At 38.2% G+C, this 19,593-nt stretch overlaps 1 protein-coding gene across 1 annotated transcript in view; it reads left to right on the forward strand.

Moving 5' to 3' along the window:
- The window catches only part of MYO3A (myosin IIIA), a 230,683-nt gene that overhangs the window by 146,732 nt on the left and 64,358 nt on the right, over positions 1 to 19,593 (forward strand). Inside the window, exons 19-21 of the mRNA XM_046012977.1 lie at positions 9,977 to 10,130; positions 11,721 to 11,809; positions 13,706 to 13,835. Of these exons, the coding sequence (XP_045868933.1) occupies positions 9,977 to 10,130; positions 11,721 to 11,809; positions 13,706 to 13,835 (373 nt within the window). The remainder of the gene's footprint in view (positions 1 to 9,976; positions 10,131 to 11,720; positions 11,810 to 13,705; positions 13,836 to 19,593) is intronic.

The raw sequence follows: 19,593 nt of genomic DNA on the forward strand, positions 1-19,593 counted from the left end.
AGTAGAGACTAAAAAGACAATAGAAGAGAACAATGAAACCAGGAGCTGTGGTTTGTTGTTTGTTTTTTTTTTTAAGATTTTATTTATTTATTTGAGAGAGAGAGACAGAGTGAGAGAGCATGAGAAGGGAGGTCAGAGGGAGAAGCAGACTTCCCATGGAGCTGGGAGCCTGATGGGGGACTCGATCCCAGGACTCCGGGATCATGACCTGAGTCGAAGGCAGTCACCTAACCAACTGAGCCACCCAGGCGCCCCGGAGCTGTGGTTTTTAAAAAAAAATAAAATTGACAAATCTTCAGGAAGACGAACCAAAAAAGAAAGAGGACTGAGGTAAATAAAATTAGAAGTGAAAATGAAGACTTTACAACTAATATTACAGAAATACAAATGATTGTAAGAGACTACTATGAATAGTTATACACCAACAAACTGGAAAACCTAGAAAAAAATGGGCAAATTTTAGAAACACAAAACCTAACAAGACTAAATCATGAAGAAATAGAAAATATCAACAAGTCAATTACTAGTAAAGAGATTGAATCAGTAATTAAAAATCTCCCAACAGAGAAAAGCCTAGGGCCATATGATTTCATTGGAAAATTCTACCAATGAGTTATTAAGAATTAATAATAACTAATAATTAACCAATCTCAATTAAGATATTCAATCATATACTTATTAATTAATTAATTAATATAATAATTGATAACGAATAATATTTGATGGTTATAATTGTGGTGATTAATTAATATTCATTGATAATATATTAATTATACATAATTATTTATATATTTTCAATTAAAAATTAATACCAGTTCTTCTTGAACTCTTTTGAAAATGTAAAAGAGAAGGGAACTTCAAACTTACTTTACAAGGCAAACATTACCCTGATACCAAAACTGGGCAAGGACACTACCAGAAAAGAAAATTGCAGACCAGTATCCCTGATGAACAATAGATGCAAAAGCCTTCAACAAATATTAGCAAACCAAATTTGACAATACATTAAAACTATCACATACCATAATCAAGTGGAATTTATTCTAGGGGTACAAGGATGGTTCAACAGACACAAATCATTCATATGGTACACCAAATTAACAGAATGAAGCAGAAAAAGCAGTTGACAAAATTTAAAATCCATTTGTGATTAAAAAAAAAAAGTCTTAACAAGGTGGATATAGAGGGAACATACCTCAACATAATAAAGGCCATTTAGGACAAATCCACAGCTACCATACTGAAAGGTGAAAAGCTGAGAGATTTTCCTACATGATCAGGAATAAGACAAGGATGCCGGCTGTCACCAGTTTTATTCCACATAGTATTAGAAATCCTAGCCAGAGCAATTAGGCAAGCAAATGAAATAAAAGGCATTCAAATTGGAAAGGAAGAAGTACAATGATTTCTATTTGCAGATGACATGAAATTCCATGTAGAGAACTCTGAAGACTCCACCAAAAAATTATGAGAACTAATTCAACAAATTCAGTAAAGTTGCAGAATACAAAATGAATATAAAAAATAATTTATTTTCTATACACTAACAACAATTTATCAGGAAAAAAATTAAGGTGAGAGTCCTATTTATAATAACATCAAAAAGAATAAAATAGGGGCGCCTGGGTGGCTCAGTGGGTTAAAGCCTCTGCCTTTCGCTCAGGTCATGATCCCAGGGTCCTGGGATCGAGCCCCGCATCGGGCTCTCTGCTTGGCAGGGAGCCTGCTTCCTCCTCTCTCTCTCTCTGCCTGCCTCACTCCCTACTTGTGATCTCTATCTGTCAAATAAGTAAATAAAATCTTTAAAAAAAAAAAAAAAAAAAAAAGAATAAAATACTTAGGAATAAAATTTAACCAAGGAGGTGAAAGATCTGTATACTGAGAACTATAATACATTGAGGAAAGAAATTAAAGAAGGCATAAATAAATGGAAGAATTAATATTGTTAAAATGCCCAAAGCAATTTAGAGATACAGTGCAGTCCCTAACAAAATTCTGATGGCATTTTTCACAGAAACAGAACAAACAGTCCTCAAATTTGTATCGAATCACAAAAGACCTCAAAAAGCCAAAGCAATCTTTTTTTTTAAGATTTTATTTATTTATTTGCCAGACAGAGATCAAAAGTAGGCAGAGCAGCAGGCAGAGAGAGAGGAGGAAGCAGGCTCCCCACGGAGCAGAGAGCCCAATGTGGGGCTCGATCCCAGGACCCTGGGATCATGACCTGAGCTGAAGGCAGAGGCTTTAACCCACTGAGCCACCAGGCACCCCAAAGCCAAAGCAATCTTAAGAACAAAACTGGAGACACCACACATCCTGATTTCAAATTACATTACAAAGCCATAGTAATCAAAACAGTGTGGTATTGGCATAAAAACACACATAGATCAATAGAACAATGTAGAGAGCCCAGAAATGAACCCAAGTATATATGGTCAATTAATTTTTGGCAGGGGTCCCAAGAATACACAATGGGGAATGGATTGTCTCTTTAATAAATGGTGCTGGGAAAACTGGGAGGCCATATGCAAAAGAATGAAATTGGACCCTATCTTACACCATGCACAAAAATCAACTCAAAATGGATTAGAAGGGGCGCCTGGGTGGCTCAGTGGGTTAAGCCGCTGCCTTCGGCTCAGGTCATGATCTCAGGGTCCTGGGATCGAGTCCCGCATCGGGCTCTCTGCTCAGCAGGGAGCCTGCTTCCCTCTCTCTCTCTCTGCCTGCCTCTCTATCTACTTGTGATCTCTCTCTGTCAAATAAATAAATAAATAAAATCTTTAAAAAAAAAAAATGGATTAGAAGACTTGAACACAAGATCTGAAACTGTGAAATTCCTAGAAGAAAATATAAGGGATAACTCACTGATATCATTCTTGGCAATGGTTTTTTGGATTTGACCAAAAAAAAACCAAAAAAAAAGCAAGTGGGACTACATCAAACTAAAAAGCTTCTGCTCAGGAAAGGGAACATCAACAAAATGAAAAGACAACCTATGCAATGGGAGAAAATATTTATCAATCATATATTTGATAAAGGGTTAATATCCAAAGCATATAGACTCATACAACTGAAGAGAAAAAACAAAGAAAAAGGAAAAAATTCTGATTAAAACGTGGCAAAGGATCTGAACAGACCTTTTTTTAAAGACACACAAGTGACTAACAAGTACATGAAAAGGTGCTTGACATTGTTAATCATCAGGAGAATGCAAATCGAAACCACAATGAGGTATCACCTCATACCTGTTAGAATGGCTATCATTTAAAAAGATAACAAGTGTTGGTGAAGATGTAGACAAAAGGGAATACTTGTGCCTTATTGGTGGGAATAAAAATCACTGTAACCACTATGGAAAACAGTATGAAGGCTTCTCAAAAAATTAAAAATAGAACTGCCATATGATTGAGTAATCCTACTTCTGGGTATATATCCAAAGGAAATCAAAACAAGATCTGTGAGAGATGTCTGCACTCCCATGTTCATTGAAGCATTACTCACAATTGTGGAAACAACAGCAATGGTTTCTATCAAAGGATAACTAGATAGAGAATCTTACACATAAACACACACCGCACCTACCCCCTGGAATGTGTTTAGCCATGAGAAAGAAAGAAATCCTATTAATTGTGACAACATAGATGGAAACTTGAGGGCATTATGCTAAGTGAAAATCAGAGACTAAAATGGTGGTCACCAGTGCCTGAGACCTGCGGGAAATGGGGAGATGTTGGTCAAAGAGTAAAGTTTCAGTCTGAAGATGAGTAAGCCCTGTGGGCCTAATAATGTACAGTGTGGTGATTACAGTCAATAAAACTGAACCATATTCTTGAAAATTCTTAAGAGAGTAGATCTTAAAAGTTCTCGCCACAAAAAAGAACTAGTAGTTAGTGATGTGATGGAGGAGTTCGCTGACTCTATGGTGGTGATCATTTTGTAATATACGTCAGGTCAGTCCACAATACGCCTTAAACTAACACAATGTTATATGCCTGCTATATCTCAATGAAGCTGGGGGAGGAAAAAGAAGATAATTGCCCCAGGAAAGCCACTAAGAATCCAGTTTCAGGAATGAATTCCTTTTTTTTTTTTTAAAGATTTTATTTTTAAGTAATCTCTATACCCACTATGCGGCTCAAATTTACAACCCCAAGATCAAGAGGCATATTCTCTGCTGACCAAGCCAGCCAGGCGTCTTCAGAATGAATTCCTAAGGAAGATGGAGTTATTAGCCCATGACCAGGAGAACATGTAGAAAGAAATACGGAAGAGACAAAAGAACAAAAGTTAAAAAGTTAACCTGACATCAGGATGTTCTCAGTGAAGCCCCTTAGCTTTTCCTCTGTTTCAACTCCGATCTCTTCCTTCATGAATCTTCAGCGGTATCACAACAATGGATGGTGGTGTGATGTTACCTCTGAGCCCAAGAAGAAGCTAAATTATGTTCGTTATTATCCGTTCCAGAAAAATAACACTCTTCATAGTAGCCCGCAGGCATTGTGTAATATGTGCCACGCATAGACATACGTTGTTTCCCCTCCAAACATCCTCTCAAGTAGTTTAAGATCCAGTCAAAGAAATGCAACTACAACAATGCGCTATCATTTTCACCTCTCAAAAATACCAGAAAAAGTTATTTAATGAGAATATTCAGTGCTGGCGAGGATGCAGCAAGTGCCTACACATTGGAGTGTATGTGCAGAGCTGATTAGAAAGCACCTTGCTGCACGCTTTAAAATAAATCAGTCTAGAAATGCTCATCATGAGCCTGTGAAACGTTCACGAGTTAACCAGCTAATCTGTGCTAAAGATAAAATCCAACATACAGAGAAACTTGGTGCACAACAATGTACATTACAGCACTATTTAAAATAGATAGGGGGTGCCTGCCTGGCTCAGCTGGTGGAGCATGGGACCCTTGATCTCAAGATTGTGGGTTCAAGTCCCATGCTGGGTGTAGAGATTACTTTAAAAAAAACAAAAACAAAGGCACCTGTGTGGCTCATTGGGTTAAGCTCGGGTCATGATCTCAGGGTCCTGGGATCGAGCCCCACGTGTGGCTCTCTGCTCAGCGGGGAGCCTGCTTCCTCCTGTCTCTCTGCCTGCCTCTCTGCCTACTTGTGATCTCTCTCTGTGTGTGTCAAATAAATAAATAAAACTTTTTTTTTAAAAAGCCATTTAATAAATAAATAAATAAAATAGTTAAAGAGATAATCTAAAATGTCTCCAAATAAGAGAATGGAATAGAAAACTACAACATATAATCTCAGGTAGCCAGTCAAATAATGTTCATGAAAATGTATTAGTTATGTGTTTTCCATTCCATTTACCAAGGGAAATAAAGTAAAATTAAAATTGAATACATAGTATGATTTTTGTTATCAGAAATATTATGCATAGAGAAAGACTAAAAAAATTCCACTAAATGTTAAGCCAGTATTTAGAGGCGATGAATTTGTGTGTGAATTTTGAGGTCCTCACGGTTTTTCCATATTTTAAATTTTATATGAGCATGTATTATATTTATAATCAGAAGCTGAGGATTACGCATACACACATGATTTATTGTTTTCACCCCAGTCTTCCTCTATCTGGAAAACATTTTTTCAAAGTGACTTTAACAAAAGGAATCCAGAAAACTCATGTATTCCTTTGTTGGGCTGCCATAAGGTATCACAGACCTGAAACGATAAGTTTATTTCCTCACCGTTCTGGAAGCTAGAAGTCTAAGATGAAAGCGGGGACAGGTCTGGTGTCTCCTGAAGCCCAGCTCCTGGACTCGCAGATGGCTGGCTGCCTTCTCCCTGTGACCTCCCATGACTTTCATCCTGTGCAGTCACCTGCCTGGGGTCTCTTCCCTTCTTAGAAGAAAACCCATCCTGTGGGATTCCAGCCTTGCCCTTATGACCTCATTTGACCATAATCACCTCCTGAACAGCCCTATCTCCAAATGCAGTCACATTGGATATGAAGGCTTCAACATTCATACTTGGCCGGGGCGGGAGCAGGGAGCAGTTCAATCCCTAACACAAAGTCATTTATTTAATACGCTCAGGTCTCCCTAGATACTGAGCTCAAAAACAGAGAGGTGAGTAAAAGTGCTTGTCCTCTTGGAGTTCCCATTCTAACCAGAGAAGGAGAATAATAAACCAATAAAAATGCTAGAAATACTGTGAAAGAATTTGAAACATGGCGGCGGAGAGATAGAGTGACCAACTGATGAATGGTGGGGCGGGGCGGGAGGGGGCATTGCTGAATTAGTCTGGACCATGGAGAAAGGTCTCCCGAGGAGGTGAGAGTCCATCCTCTACTGAGTGACAGTCTGTGCCCAGGGGTGGAAACCAACGTCCCCATCCACTTTCCAAGCCACATGGAAGCTTGCCGCCTCTCAGCCTACGGGAGCCACCCTTCCACACTGCTGTGTAAGGCGGAGGACTCACCTTCGACATCGAGAATCTCTCCTGCGGGGATGCTTTATAGCCCTGTGTCTAGGCCAGAGCTGTGCGTGGGGGCACCTTCCACGTGCTTCCTTGCCACCATGTCCTTTTCCCAACTCGCCCTGAAAACTCAATGAAAAACAAGGACGCCCTCGACTCGGCATGAAGCCTCCTTAACATCCAAGTCTTCTGATCTCCCTCCCCTCCTTGATTTATACTTAAATAATTATTCATCTGCCCTTCTCAAAAGGGAACTCAGGCCATCCGAACAGAGCAGAGATAATATATGCTAAGCAGTCCTTTACTGAAGTTAATAACTCCACTTATCTTCTGCTCTAAATGTATTTTTAACATACAGGACACAGCAAAGGACTTTCTTAAGAGTTGTAAGAGCTTTGTTGCTCCACTTACGCTTAAAAACAACTAAGTATTTTGAGGTCATAACCTCTACAAAAAATACATAATCGGTTGTTCTGTGCAAGCTCATTTTACTTGAAATGCTTTATAACTCCTCCATAATAGCATGTTCTCTCTGTTGGTTTGCCTGGAGTCCCTAATACTTACAAGTATCTTCAAGGGGAGCCCATTGTTTTCCACGTTACTCATCTCTTTCCTGTCTGACCTGCCACAAAAGCGTTCCGTGGATTTTGACACGGGCAAATAGAAATGACAAATGCACTGATTGAGATCTTAACCTTGTGTGCTTTCTATACAAAACATACAAAACCTCTTCTGAACTTCGCGGTTGTCACTTAAGCTGTAATGTGCTGTCAGCCTGATACGTCTACTAGCAAAGTCTTTCTGGGTCTGCCTGTGGCTCCCAAGGTTACCTTCAAATGCAAAGGCTGTGAAACTTCCAGACATTGTTTCCATTTTGCTGTACTGGATAAACCAAATGGCTTTCAGGTGGTCTACCTTTCAGGCCAAGGGGCACGGCCAAATTTTTACGTATTAATTTTATTGTCTTAAAAATGTACATTCCTTTTTCCTGGTGACGCCCTTGAAATGAGATTTCAATTTCATAAGTCTTCAAAATACTGGTTATAAGTTTAGGCTTATTATGTGCCCCACCTGCCATTGGTTAAATTCCTCCCCAGAGTTGCCGGGAATTGATTATCTTTCTCTGAACTCCATAGAGTATGTTGTATCGTTTATCTATCGTATGTTACCTTGCATTTGATTATTTATTTACTAACCTTATCACTCAAGTTATATCTTAAATCCCCCTGAGGACAGGGAGTTTGTGTTAAACATCTCTTTATTAACCATCACGATGCCTTATTATAAGATGTTCAGTGAAAATATTTAATGAATTAAAGACTATATTAAAATAATAACGAAGGGGCCCCTGGTTGGCTCATTCAGCTGGCGTCCAACTCTTGGTCTCAGTTCAGGTCTTGGTCTCTGGGTTGTGAGTTCAGGCCCTGCATGGGGCTCCATGCTGGGCATGGAGCCTCCTTAAAAAAAAATTTTTTTAAGGGGGTGCCTGGGTGGCTTAATGGGTTAAGCTTCTGCCTTCGGCTCAGGTCGTGGTCTCAGGGTCCTGGGATCGAGCCCCGCATCGGGCTCTCTGCTCAGTAGGGAGCCTGCTTCCCTCTCTCTCTCTCTCTGCCTGCCTCTCTGCCTCCTTGTGATCTCTCTCTCTGTCAAATAAATAAATAAAAATCTAAAAAAAAAATTTTTTTAAGTTAAAATAATAATGAAAATACCCTGTCATTTTGTAGTTCTGAATGGTGTAGAATATTCTGCCCAAGGCAAGAGTTATTTCCTACACTTCCCAGTGATAGCTGCGTTATCACCTGAGAACTGATGAGCGCCGTGCATGGGAGCATGACTTCAAGTCTTCCCAGGGTCATGCATGTCCTCTAATAGCCTGCGGCACTGGGGTAGGGGCCCAGTGTGAGGGAAGAGTCATAGGAACGGAGCAACAGCACCATTCTTTTTTTTTTAAGATTTTATTTATTTATTTGCCAGACAGAGATCACAAGTAGGCAGAGAGAGAGGAGGAAGCAGGCTCCCTGCTGAGTAGAGAGCCCGATGCGGGGCTCGATCCCAAGACCCTGGGATCATGTCCTGAGCCGAAGGCAGAGGCTTTAACCCACTGAGCCACCCAGGCACCCCAAGAGCACCATTCTTCATGCCCCTTTGGTAAAATAGATCATCAATACCCATGTTGCCTGGGCACCATGATCTTAACACTAGTTGTTATTCATCCTTTTTATTTTATGCAACTTATGGTATACTCAATAACAACTGGTTATTAATGTACCAGATAGACTTACTTTGCTAGATGGAAATTGTTTCCTCCATGTGATAAATGAGACGGTGGGAGATTATAGAGTCAAAAAATTTTTCAAAAGAATTATATGGCCAGTTAAGAGGCAGAGCCCAGATATGAACCTATGTGTTCTTGGTTCTAAATCCATTGGTCATTCCTGTGACCCACGGTTGTCCACCCTATTAAGAATGTAGATGTCATCATGACTGAGAAGTTAGGTAAATGTTCTTGAGAGATCCATTTCTTTTCTTTTCTTTTTACTCCACTATTTTTAGATTTTATTTGTATTCAAGTTAGTTAACATGTAGTGTATTCTTAGTTTCAGGGGTAGAATTTAGAGATTCATCGGTCGCATCTAACACCCAGTGCTCGTTAAATCAAGTGCCCTCCTTAATGCGTATCCCCTGATTACCCCCCACCCAGCGCCCCTTTAGCAACCCTTAGTTTGTTCCTTATATATAAGAGTCTCTTGTGGATCACCTCCCTCTCTGTTTTTATCTTATTTTATTTTTTATTTATTTTTATTACTTTTATTTTTTCCTTCCCTTCCCCTATGTTCATCTGTTTTCTTTTTTGTTTGTTTTATTGTTTTAATTTAATTTAATTTTTTTCCGTGTTCCAAAATTCATTGTTTATACACCACACCCAGTGCTCCATGCAATACATGCCCTCCTTAATACCCACCACCAGGCTCACCCAACCCCCCGCTCCCGTCCCCTCCAAAACCCTCAGTTTGTTTCTCAGAGTCCACAGTCTCTCATCATTCGTCTCCCCCTCCAATTTCCCCCAATTTACTTTTCTTTTCCTTCTCCTAATGTCCTCCTTGCTGTTCCTTATGCTGCACAAGTAAGTGAAACCATATGATTCTGAAACTAGATCAGAGGTTTAAATTGGGGATAATATAACTCTAAGATATACCTAATTGATATTCTATAAATTCTGGAGCGTAACATTATTACTGCTCGTTATCAACACATTCTTTTGCATTTTGAATAACTCAGATGTCTATAATTCTGGTATAGAGACTAGAAAATTTTATTATTACCAAGTCAGCGGTGACTTTAATGAACTAGCAGTTTTAGGGAAAGAAAAATAAAATGATAGCCTCAGTTTAAGGGCAATGTCATAGGAAGCAATTTATTATAATATGTGTAAAAGAGAGTTTGGGGTAATTACCATCAAGCTACCTATCAAAAATTCACAATGTCACAATTCACACACTTTTTAGTGAATTTTTTCCATGTGTCATGTCCTGTTACAGAATGAATACCTAAATGAAGGTGTTAATGCCAGAGTGATTGAATATGAAGATAACCTGCCCCTCCTAGATATGTTTCTGCAGAAGCCAATGGGTCTACTATCCCTACTCGATGAAGAAAGTCGATTTCCCAAGGCCACAGACCAGACCCTTGTGGGTGAGTTTCAAATCCAGTATGTCTGCCTCGTTTTGTGTTGCAGGCATCTAATGCTCTGAATGACTTAAAAATATATTTTTTAATTATCTGGGAGAAAGTAGCTATCACAAACCCTGCATATGTAACTTTAAAGATGAGGCTCTAGGTCTCATTTCTGGACCAGTGAATGTTTAAAATAGAATGGAATATTTAGTGATGAATTAAACAAGTTTGATATTGGACTTTTCCTTACAGTGGTAGAGCCTCAGTCGTAGGATCTTATGTTAGAAATAACCTTAGAAATTATCAAACCCCCCTCCTCAAAAAAAGAAACTACCCAGCTCCAAATTAGAAATTGGAGGGCAGGTCACGCGGCCAGCTCTAGAATTTGAAAAGAGATAGCTAATGAGAAGGAAATCAATTCATCACTTGACTAATAGAGGCAAACAGCCTCCAGTACCTTAATAATCTCTAAATTACAGTACATTAATAAATATTCACAATAATCCTGAGTCATCAAAGAAAGCATAAACATATTCATTTTCTTCTGTTTAAGAAGGCAAAGTTATGTATGCCATGTTTAAATGATTATCATCTAAAATGGTTAAAATTTAAAATGTCTTACTCCTTAGATTAAAAAATAAAACTTTAGCTCGTTCAGGTAAAAAAATCATTTTTAATATAGAAATACCGTATTCCCTGATGGTAGGAGTTATTGATTATATATAATAAATATTTGCCGAAAATTTGGATTCACATTTTCTCTCATTTACTTTGGGTGACAGAGTCTGTTTCTTACCATTAAAATGTGAGGTTGCTTCCTGCTGACTCACTCATTGGCTTATTCTCTCCTCTAATTGGACAATACTAATGGAAAGCAAAACAACCCCAAAGTTCTGGGGATAATTGTCTCATAGCAGTCACTTGATTTTGAGGTTAAAATGTCCCTTCTGGGGACATTTGGCGGGAAGCCTGCTTCTCCCTCACCCAGTCTCCCTACTCTCTTGCTCTGTTTCTCTCTGTCAAATAAAGAAGTGTGATCTTAAAAAAAAAAAAAAAAAATGTGTTCCCCTACCAGGAACCTGAGAACTTGCTAGAAATGTTACTTCTTGGATTCCCCCCACACCCAGACCTACTAAGTCAGAAAGTCTGTGTTGTTTTTTTTTTTTTAATTTATTTATTTGACAGATCACAAGTAGGCAGAGAGGCAGTCAGAGAGAGAGGAGGAGTAGACTCCCGGCCGAACAGAGAGCCCGATGCGAGGCTCGATCCCAGGACCCTGGGATCATGACCTGAGCAAAGGCAGAGGCTTTAACCCACTGAGCCACCCAGGAGCCCCAGGTCTGTGTTTTAATAGGCCCTCCAGGGGCGGTTCTATTGCTTGCCAAGGTTTAAGAGTTGTTGCTCTAGATCATAATAGAATGATTACAGCCACGATCTTGAGTTTGGTCTCACCATTTTTGCTCCAATCTGCATTTGCCAGCCATGTAAAATTGTCTTTTCACTGCACATTGTCCATTTTACAGTGAAAGAGATGATTCAACCAGTAATTTCTGAGGATCTCCTTACATGACTTGGTAGTGGAGTTCAATTTTTTTTTTTTCTCTATAGAAAAATTTGAAGGGAACCTGAAATCGCAGTACTTCTGGAGGCCCAAAAGAATGGAACTTAGTTTTGGAATTCACCATTATGCAGGAAAGGTAAGGACTGTGAAGAATTATGACTGGATTTCTCTTAGTCCTTTATCAAATAATAATGACAAACATGAAAGCTATGGCCCAAAATATTTAGATGGTTAAAATGAGAGGGCCACCTTCTTCTGCCCCAAACTGGCCCTGACTGCTCTCCAGCTTCCTCCAATCTGTCCGATCCACTGGCAGCCACTCCCACTCCAGAACGTCCGGCTCTAACATCTATCCTGAAAGGTTAACCAAAAAATCCTTCTCCTACTTTTTCAAACACAAATGTTCTAGTTTTTCTAGAGGAATTTTTATTAAGAAACTAAAGGAAAACAAAGAGACAAGCATCAAAGCCTCCATCTTTCTGACCCTAAGATCTGGCGTTGGGCGAGATTGGCTGGTAATGGGGACCTATTTTTGCTTCTTTGAATGATAGCGGGGAACCTTTTACATCAAGTGCCTTTTTCAGTATTGAGGTGCTTCTCTCTCCACAGAAGACTTTGTTTCTCCTCCTGCCCAACAGGAGAAAGTGCCAGATTGGAGGTGTGGTCAGATAATGGAGCTAGCCTAGGTAGGGCTGCCTGTTGGGCTGTTCAGCAGTTGGCTGTCTATGCAAATTCCCACAGCAGAGCAGACCTCAGCGATAAACCTAAACCCAGAGGATGCTCTGTCTCCCTTCTGCAGAGGTCACTCCTTCACATGACGTGGTGAATATTGGAGGACTGAGAAGATACTAAAATTAAAGAAATGCCTAGAATGAGAAACACATGAACAACATAAAATAACACAGAACCTGGAAGATTCATGTCTACTAAGATTTCTCTGTTCTACAGGCTTCTGTCACTGAAAAAATAAAATCTGCCTTCAATATTATAGTTATGGCCTCTCCCATGGTGTTCAGCATATGATTTTTCCAAACAAGCCTTATTAAAAAAATCCATTAAGAATTTCCTAGGATCATTATCCAGTTGTTCTTAAGAGCTGTATTAGCCTGCTTGGACTGTCATAAGAAAAATAATGCAGGATGGGTGGCTTAAAGCACAGAAATTTATTTTCTCACAGTTCTGGAGGCTAGAAGTCCAAGATCAAGGTGCCAGCGAGGTCACCGTCTGGTGAGACCTCTCTCCCTGGCATGCTGATGGGTGTATCCTTCAGTGTCCTCCTGTGGCCTTTTCTCTGAGTACATGAGAAGGAGAAAGGAATCTCCAGTGTGTCTTTCTCTTCTTAGAAGGATACCAGTCCTATGGGATTAGGGTCCCACCCTTAGGACCACATTTAACTTTAATTGCCTCCTTAAAGACCCTAGCCAAATACAGTCACATTTGGGATCAGGAATTCAACATTTTAATTTTGGAGGGACACAATTCAACCCATAACAACAACCATATTAGATCATCCTACAGAACTCTTTGGGTTACATTGATCTTCAGAAAGCCCTAAAGTTATTTAGAAGTGCCAGAAACGTGAATGTTCATAGTGTAGTTAGACCGCACTCCTTACTGAGATGAAAATCTATAATGGCCGATTCACTGTGCGTGACTCAGGTATCATGGAAATGAGAATGCCTGGTGGCCCCAGGTGCCTCCTTTATGCCACCCTCTACCCTCCAAATAGAGAGAGGAAACAATCCCAAATTTCCTGCATAATAAAGGAGAAGAATCAAACCATGATTTCAACCCAAGTAAAATTAGCGAGACACAGATTTTTCTCTGACAAAATAAACTGTAGACCTGGAAAAGTTTGCTCCTCCAACCAAGTTGTAAAGGACTGCCTTTGTAAATCTTTGTATACCTGTCCCTCAGCACAGAGGAAGTTCTCAGTAAACACCTATTGATGGTTCTGCCCCTGCCACTGTTGATGGTGATGATGACAATGGGGATGACATTGACTGTGAAACTGAAATGTACTTGTCAACAGGTACTCTATAACGCAAGTGGGTTCTTAGCTAAGAATAGAGACACTCTTCCAACGGATATTGTGCTCCTTTTGAGGTCATCAGAAAACAGTGTGATTCGCCAACTCGTCAATCACCCTCTGACAAAAACAGGTAAGCTAAGGCAACTTCCTCGGGCCCAATTCTGTGGTTTCCGACTGTGATTTGCATGAGTATAATCCTCAATTTTTTTATGTTGGTTTGTTTGTCACTCACTAAATATGCATTTTTGAAATACATTCTGCCCCAACTGTCTAAAGAACATGTAAAAGTGAATATAAACAAACTAGGTTTTCATTAAAGAAAAGTGTCTGTAGAACGAACCAGAAAATATGGTGGTATTTTAGCTACTCACTAGAAAAACATGCTCACCTCTGAAAAGTTCAGAGTGACCTCTGTTTCAGGACTGGGCAGCTTTGGGGGTGGTGTTTAAGGCTCTATAGGTTTAGTGAGCTCTGCCTTATTGGTTAAAACCTTACATGCTTTTGTTCCACCCAATCATATACATGTTTGCGTTTGCTTTTAAGTAGAAAAAAACTGTAGTTTGGGTTATTTTTCTTTATTGGAGTTTGTTTTATTATTTTGCATTTCTTTTTCCAGTTTTATTGAAATATAACTGACATACAATAAAGAAGACATGTTTAGACAGCAGAATGTGATAAGTTTTTGACGGGCACATATACTTGTAAAACCATCACCACATTCAGTAGTAAACATATTCATCACCCCCAGATGATGTTTCCTCATGACTCTGGAATCCCTCTCATCCCCATTCCCGACCCCTCTCCATTTGTTCTAGCACCACTGGTTGAAAGAATCATTCTTGCCCCCATTGAATTGCTTGGGCGCTCTGTTGAAAATCAATTCACTATATACATGTAGGTCTCCTTCTAGACTTTTCTGTTGTGTGTCCCTGATATTTGTCTATATTTAAGGCAGTACCACACTTCTTGATTACTGTAGTTTTATTTTAAAAAATTGAAATCAGGTAGTATAAGATACAAAACTCTTCTTTTTAAGAGTTGACGCAGCAATTATAATTCCTTTGCTTTTCCATATAAATTTTAATATAAGCTTGTCGATTTCTACCAAGAATCCTGGTGAGACTTTGATTGGGATACACTAAAGCTATAGATTAATTTTGGGAGAATTGATATCTTCACAATATTAGGTCTTCCAATCAGGGAGCACAATATAGCTCTCCATTTATTTGTCTTCCTTAATTTCTCTCAGTAATATTTTGTAGTTTTCAGTGTGTGTGACTTGTATATCTTTGTCAAACTATCTGCTAATATATCACATTTTATACTATTATAAATGGTAATTTTAATTCAAATTCTGTTTGTTGCTAGTATATAGAAATCCAGTTGATTTCTGTGTATTAATTTTCCACCCTGCAGTGTTGTTAAGCTCGTTTTTTTTTTAAAGATTTTATTTATTTATTTGACAGACAAAGATCACAAGTAGGCAGTGAGGCAGGCAGAGAGAGAGGAGGAAGCAGGCTCCCTACTGAGCTGAAAGCCCGATGCAGGGCTCGATCCCAGGATCCTGGGATCATGACCTGAGCTGAAGGCAGAGGCTTTAACCCACTGAGCCACCCAGGAACCCCATTAAGCTCGTTTATTAGAGTAACCTTTTTTTTTTTTTTTTGTAAATTCCATAGGATTTTTCTTTATAGATGATCATGTCATCTGTGAAAAAAGAGTTTCCCTTTTCTTCTCCATTCTGTTTACTTTTTATGTCTTCATCTTGCCTGGTTGTACTGGCTAGAATCACCAATGCAATATTGAATACAAGGGCTAAGAGAGAACATTCTGGTCTTATTCCTCATTTGGAGGGGAAAGCTTTCAGTTTTTCCCCAGTAAATATGATGTTTCCTGTAGGATTTTCATAGACCTTCTTTCTCAGGAGAAGTTCTTTCTATTCCTAGTTTCCTGAGTATTTACCAGGCATGCATATTTGAATTTTGTCAGATGCGTTTTCTGCATCTATTGAGATGATCATTCATTTATTTTTTTAATCTGTAAATATGATGAGTTACATTGATTGATTTTTGAATATTATGCCAACTTTTTATTCCTGGGAAAAATGTGACATGGTCACAATGCATTGGACTTTTATGTATTGCTAGATTAAATTCGCTGATGTTTTGTTAAGAATTTTTGTATCTGTGTTCATGAGAGATATTGGACTATAGTTTTCTTCTAATGTTGGGATCAGAGTAATATTGGCCTCATAGAATGAATTGAGAAGTATTGCTTCCAGGAAAAATGGAGTGTTATTTCTTTCTGAATTCCTTTGTAGAATTCACCAGTGAAGCCATCTGGGCCAAAAGGCTTTTTTTGTGAGAAGGTTTTGAATTACAAATTCAATCAATTTCTTTAACAATATTAGAATATTTAATTACCTAATTTTTTGAATGAGCTTTAGTAGGTTGTATCTTTTAAGAAATTTGTCTGTTTTCTATGTAGTCACATTCATTGACATAATTTTGATTACAGTGTTCCCTTATCATCCTTTAATATCTATAGATCTTAGAGTTTTATCAGCTCTTTCATTGCTGATCTAAATCTTTTGTGTCCTTTTTCACTTTATTCTTGATAGATTTTTGTAGAGATTTGTCAATTTTACTGATCTTCTCAAAGAACCAGCATATAGTTTATAGTTTCACTGATTTTTCTCCATTGGTTTTGCTTTCTATTTTGTTACTTTTTTTCCCTCCTTTCTTTCTTTTTTGGGGGAGGTTTCATTCTTTATTCCTTTCTTCTGTTTATGTAGGGTTTTACTTTGTCTCCTTTTTTTCTAATTTCTAAGATGAGACCTTAGGGCATTGATTCAAGAAAAATTTTCTATTGTAAGTACTTATAGGATTATTTATAAGTATTATATTTTAATTCTAAAAATATTGGGATTTTCCATATCTTTGGGTTGTGGCCTTTTAATATAATTACATAGTGCTCAGAAAGCATATTTTGTATGATTTAATCCATTTAAATTTACTGAGACGTGCTTTATGGCCTAGAATATGATGTATCTTATTTTATGTTTCATTTACACTTAAAAACAATGTGTATTCCACTGTGTTGGATGGAGAATTATATAAATGTCAATTGGGCCAACTTGGTTGATAGTATTGGTCAAATCTCCTATATCTTTACTGGTTTTTTCTCTCCTGGTTCTACCAGTTACTAAAATAAGAGTTTTGAAATATCTGATTATAATCCAATTTATCTATTTTTGTCTTTCATTTTATCAGTTTTTACTTCATATAGTTTTAAGATCTATTATTGGAAACATAAACATTTAGAATTATTATAGCTTCTTGATGACCAGACCCCTTTATTATTACTATTTTTATCCTTGGTAATAGTTTTTGCTCTGAAATCTACTTTGCTTAATAATATAGAGATTCCAACTTTCTTAGGATTAGTGGTTGAATGGTATGTGTTTTTGTATACTTTCAACTTCATCTTATTTTTATTTAAAGAGGGCTTTTTTTGTAGATAGCATGTAATTGGGTCTTTTTAAGTTCTAAAAATCTCTGCCTTTTAATTGAGGTGATCAAACCATTTATATTTAATGTGATTATTGATATGTTGGATTTGACAGACTCTACCATTTGACATGTCTTCTATTGGTTACATCTGTTATTTTCCCTAGCCTTCACCTGAGTTCCCCTCCTTACAGTGTAAAATCTCTTTAAACAGAAAGCTTGGATACTCATAGGGCTCACCTCATTTATTTCCCCTCATTCGGGGATCAGTGTCCTGTACAGTTTAATGCACAGTGTATAAACACTGTTATTCCTAGACAAATATGGTATGATTCTTTAGAATAAGGTACTTAGGGCAGTTAAAATCATACAGACAGAAAGCAGAATGGTGGTTGCCAGGGGCTGGGGGTGGGAGGAATGGGGAGCTAGTATTTAATGGGTATAAGGTTTCAGTTTTACAAGATGAAAAAAGTTATGGGCATGTATGGTGGTGATGGTTGCATAACGTTATGAATGTATTTAATAATTTGCACTTAAAAATGTTTAAGATGCTAAATTTTATGTTATATAAGTTTTACAATAAAAAATGAAAAGGAAGAAAAACTGTTGACTCATATATTTTGTATGGTTTTTTTTTATTATTTCAGCTAATCCAGTCTGTGTTGTTTTATCCTGCCCAGAAACAAATGTCTTCAGTTTTGAATTTAACAATTGTCATCTCTTTCTATATCCACCAACTGCATCTGTGCACTTAATGTCATGTTTTTTACCTTTATAAAATATGCAACCAATTTCTTAATACTATGTTCTGTCTCCTGACTCAGCAGAACCATGTTTCATTAGCCAGGGAAAAGAGAATTTCATAATCAAAGGTGTTTCAGTGACTCTGAATCTCAAAGCTATCAGAGGCATTTGGATTTTATATTCACCTAGATATGCAAACATAATAATAATAATGACAACAATAAAAATACATAAATTTGTTTAGAAGTTGCAATGTGTTAGGCACTGTGCTGACTACTTTTTTAATTTATTTATTTTTAACTTTTTTTTAAGGTTTTGTTTATTCATTTAACAGAGAGGGAGAGTATAAGCAGGAAGAGCAGCAGACAGAGTGGGAGGGAGAGGCCCGCTCTCTGCTGAGCCAGGAGCCAGATGTGGGACTCCATCTTGAGACCCTGGGATCATGACCTGAGCCGCTGCTTAACGAACTGAGCCACCCGGGCATCCCCTGTGCTGACTACTTTTATTTACTCCTAATAGCAACACTCTGAGGAGGAACTACTTTTACAGATGAGACACTGAGTCTTGGAAATGTTCAGCAGCTTTCCCAGTGTTGCCCCTGTGCGAAGTCTTAGAAGTGGGCTTGGATTTTTCAATCCTACATTAATGCTGTCTCCAAGGTTCTAAGATAACCCATTGCATGTATGACTTAAAATATGAAATACAGTTCAGCCATTATTAAGAGGAAATGTACTACAGTTCCTCATAGCTCACATCACTACCTTGGTTTATTACAGGTTTGTTCATCAGGTCAGCTATAAAGGCAAAGTGGATATATTTTCTGAAATTAAGATCTATGCTAATTTTAGTTCCTGTTGATATGCAATAATGAATTTTTAGAAGGCTTTCATTTATTTCGTTATTAAATAATTTGATGACTAGTGTATAAATTTTGTTACATTGAAATTATTAATCCTTTAGTAAATTTCCTCTAGTCTTTTAGTTTTCAGAGAAAAATTTTTAGTTCTTATTTGGCTAATGTTGGGGTGCCTGGGTGGCTCAGTGGGTTAAAGCCTCTGCCTTCGGCTCATGTCATGATCCCAGGGTCCTGGGATCGAGCCCCACATTGGGCTCTCTCCTCAGCAGGGAGCCTGCTTCCCTTCCTCTCTCTCTGCCTACTTGTGATCTCTGTCTGTCAAATAAAAAAATAAAATCTTTAAAAAAAAAAAAGAATTATTTGGCTAATGTTAAGTAATGGTATCTATTAAGTACTGGGTCTATTCTAGTTAATGTGCTACTAGCCCTTTGTATAACTCTGTAGTAACTTTAGTAATTTTTTCTAAAACTTTCCCTAAAAAAAAAAACAAACAAACAAAAAAATGAAAGTCCGCAGCTGCCCCTCTGAAGACCATGTGTTACATCTCTGTCCACTCTGCTGTCTGCAGTAAGTCTCACAGTTGAAGAGTGAACAGTGCAGTGAAAGCCAGTGTGCACACCCATCACAGCGCTTTTCCTGATAACGAGGGAAGGGGGACAACAGCATAGCAGAAACACTGCCAGTTTCATCCCAGGCAGGGTCCCACCTGCATCATCGCTTCAGAGGCAGCCTTTCGCCTCCACAAAGAATGTGAAGGATTTGTCAAAAACATGTCTCCT

Source organism: Meles meles, chromosome 7 (genome assembly GCF_922984935.1).
Source record: "Meles meles chromosome 7, mMelMel3.1 paternal haplotype, whole genome shotgun sequence".
NCBI classification, from domain to species: domain Eukaryota; kingdom Metazoa; phylum Chordata; class Mammalia; order Carnivora; family Mustelidae; genus Meles; species Meles meles.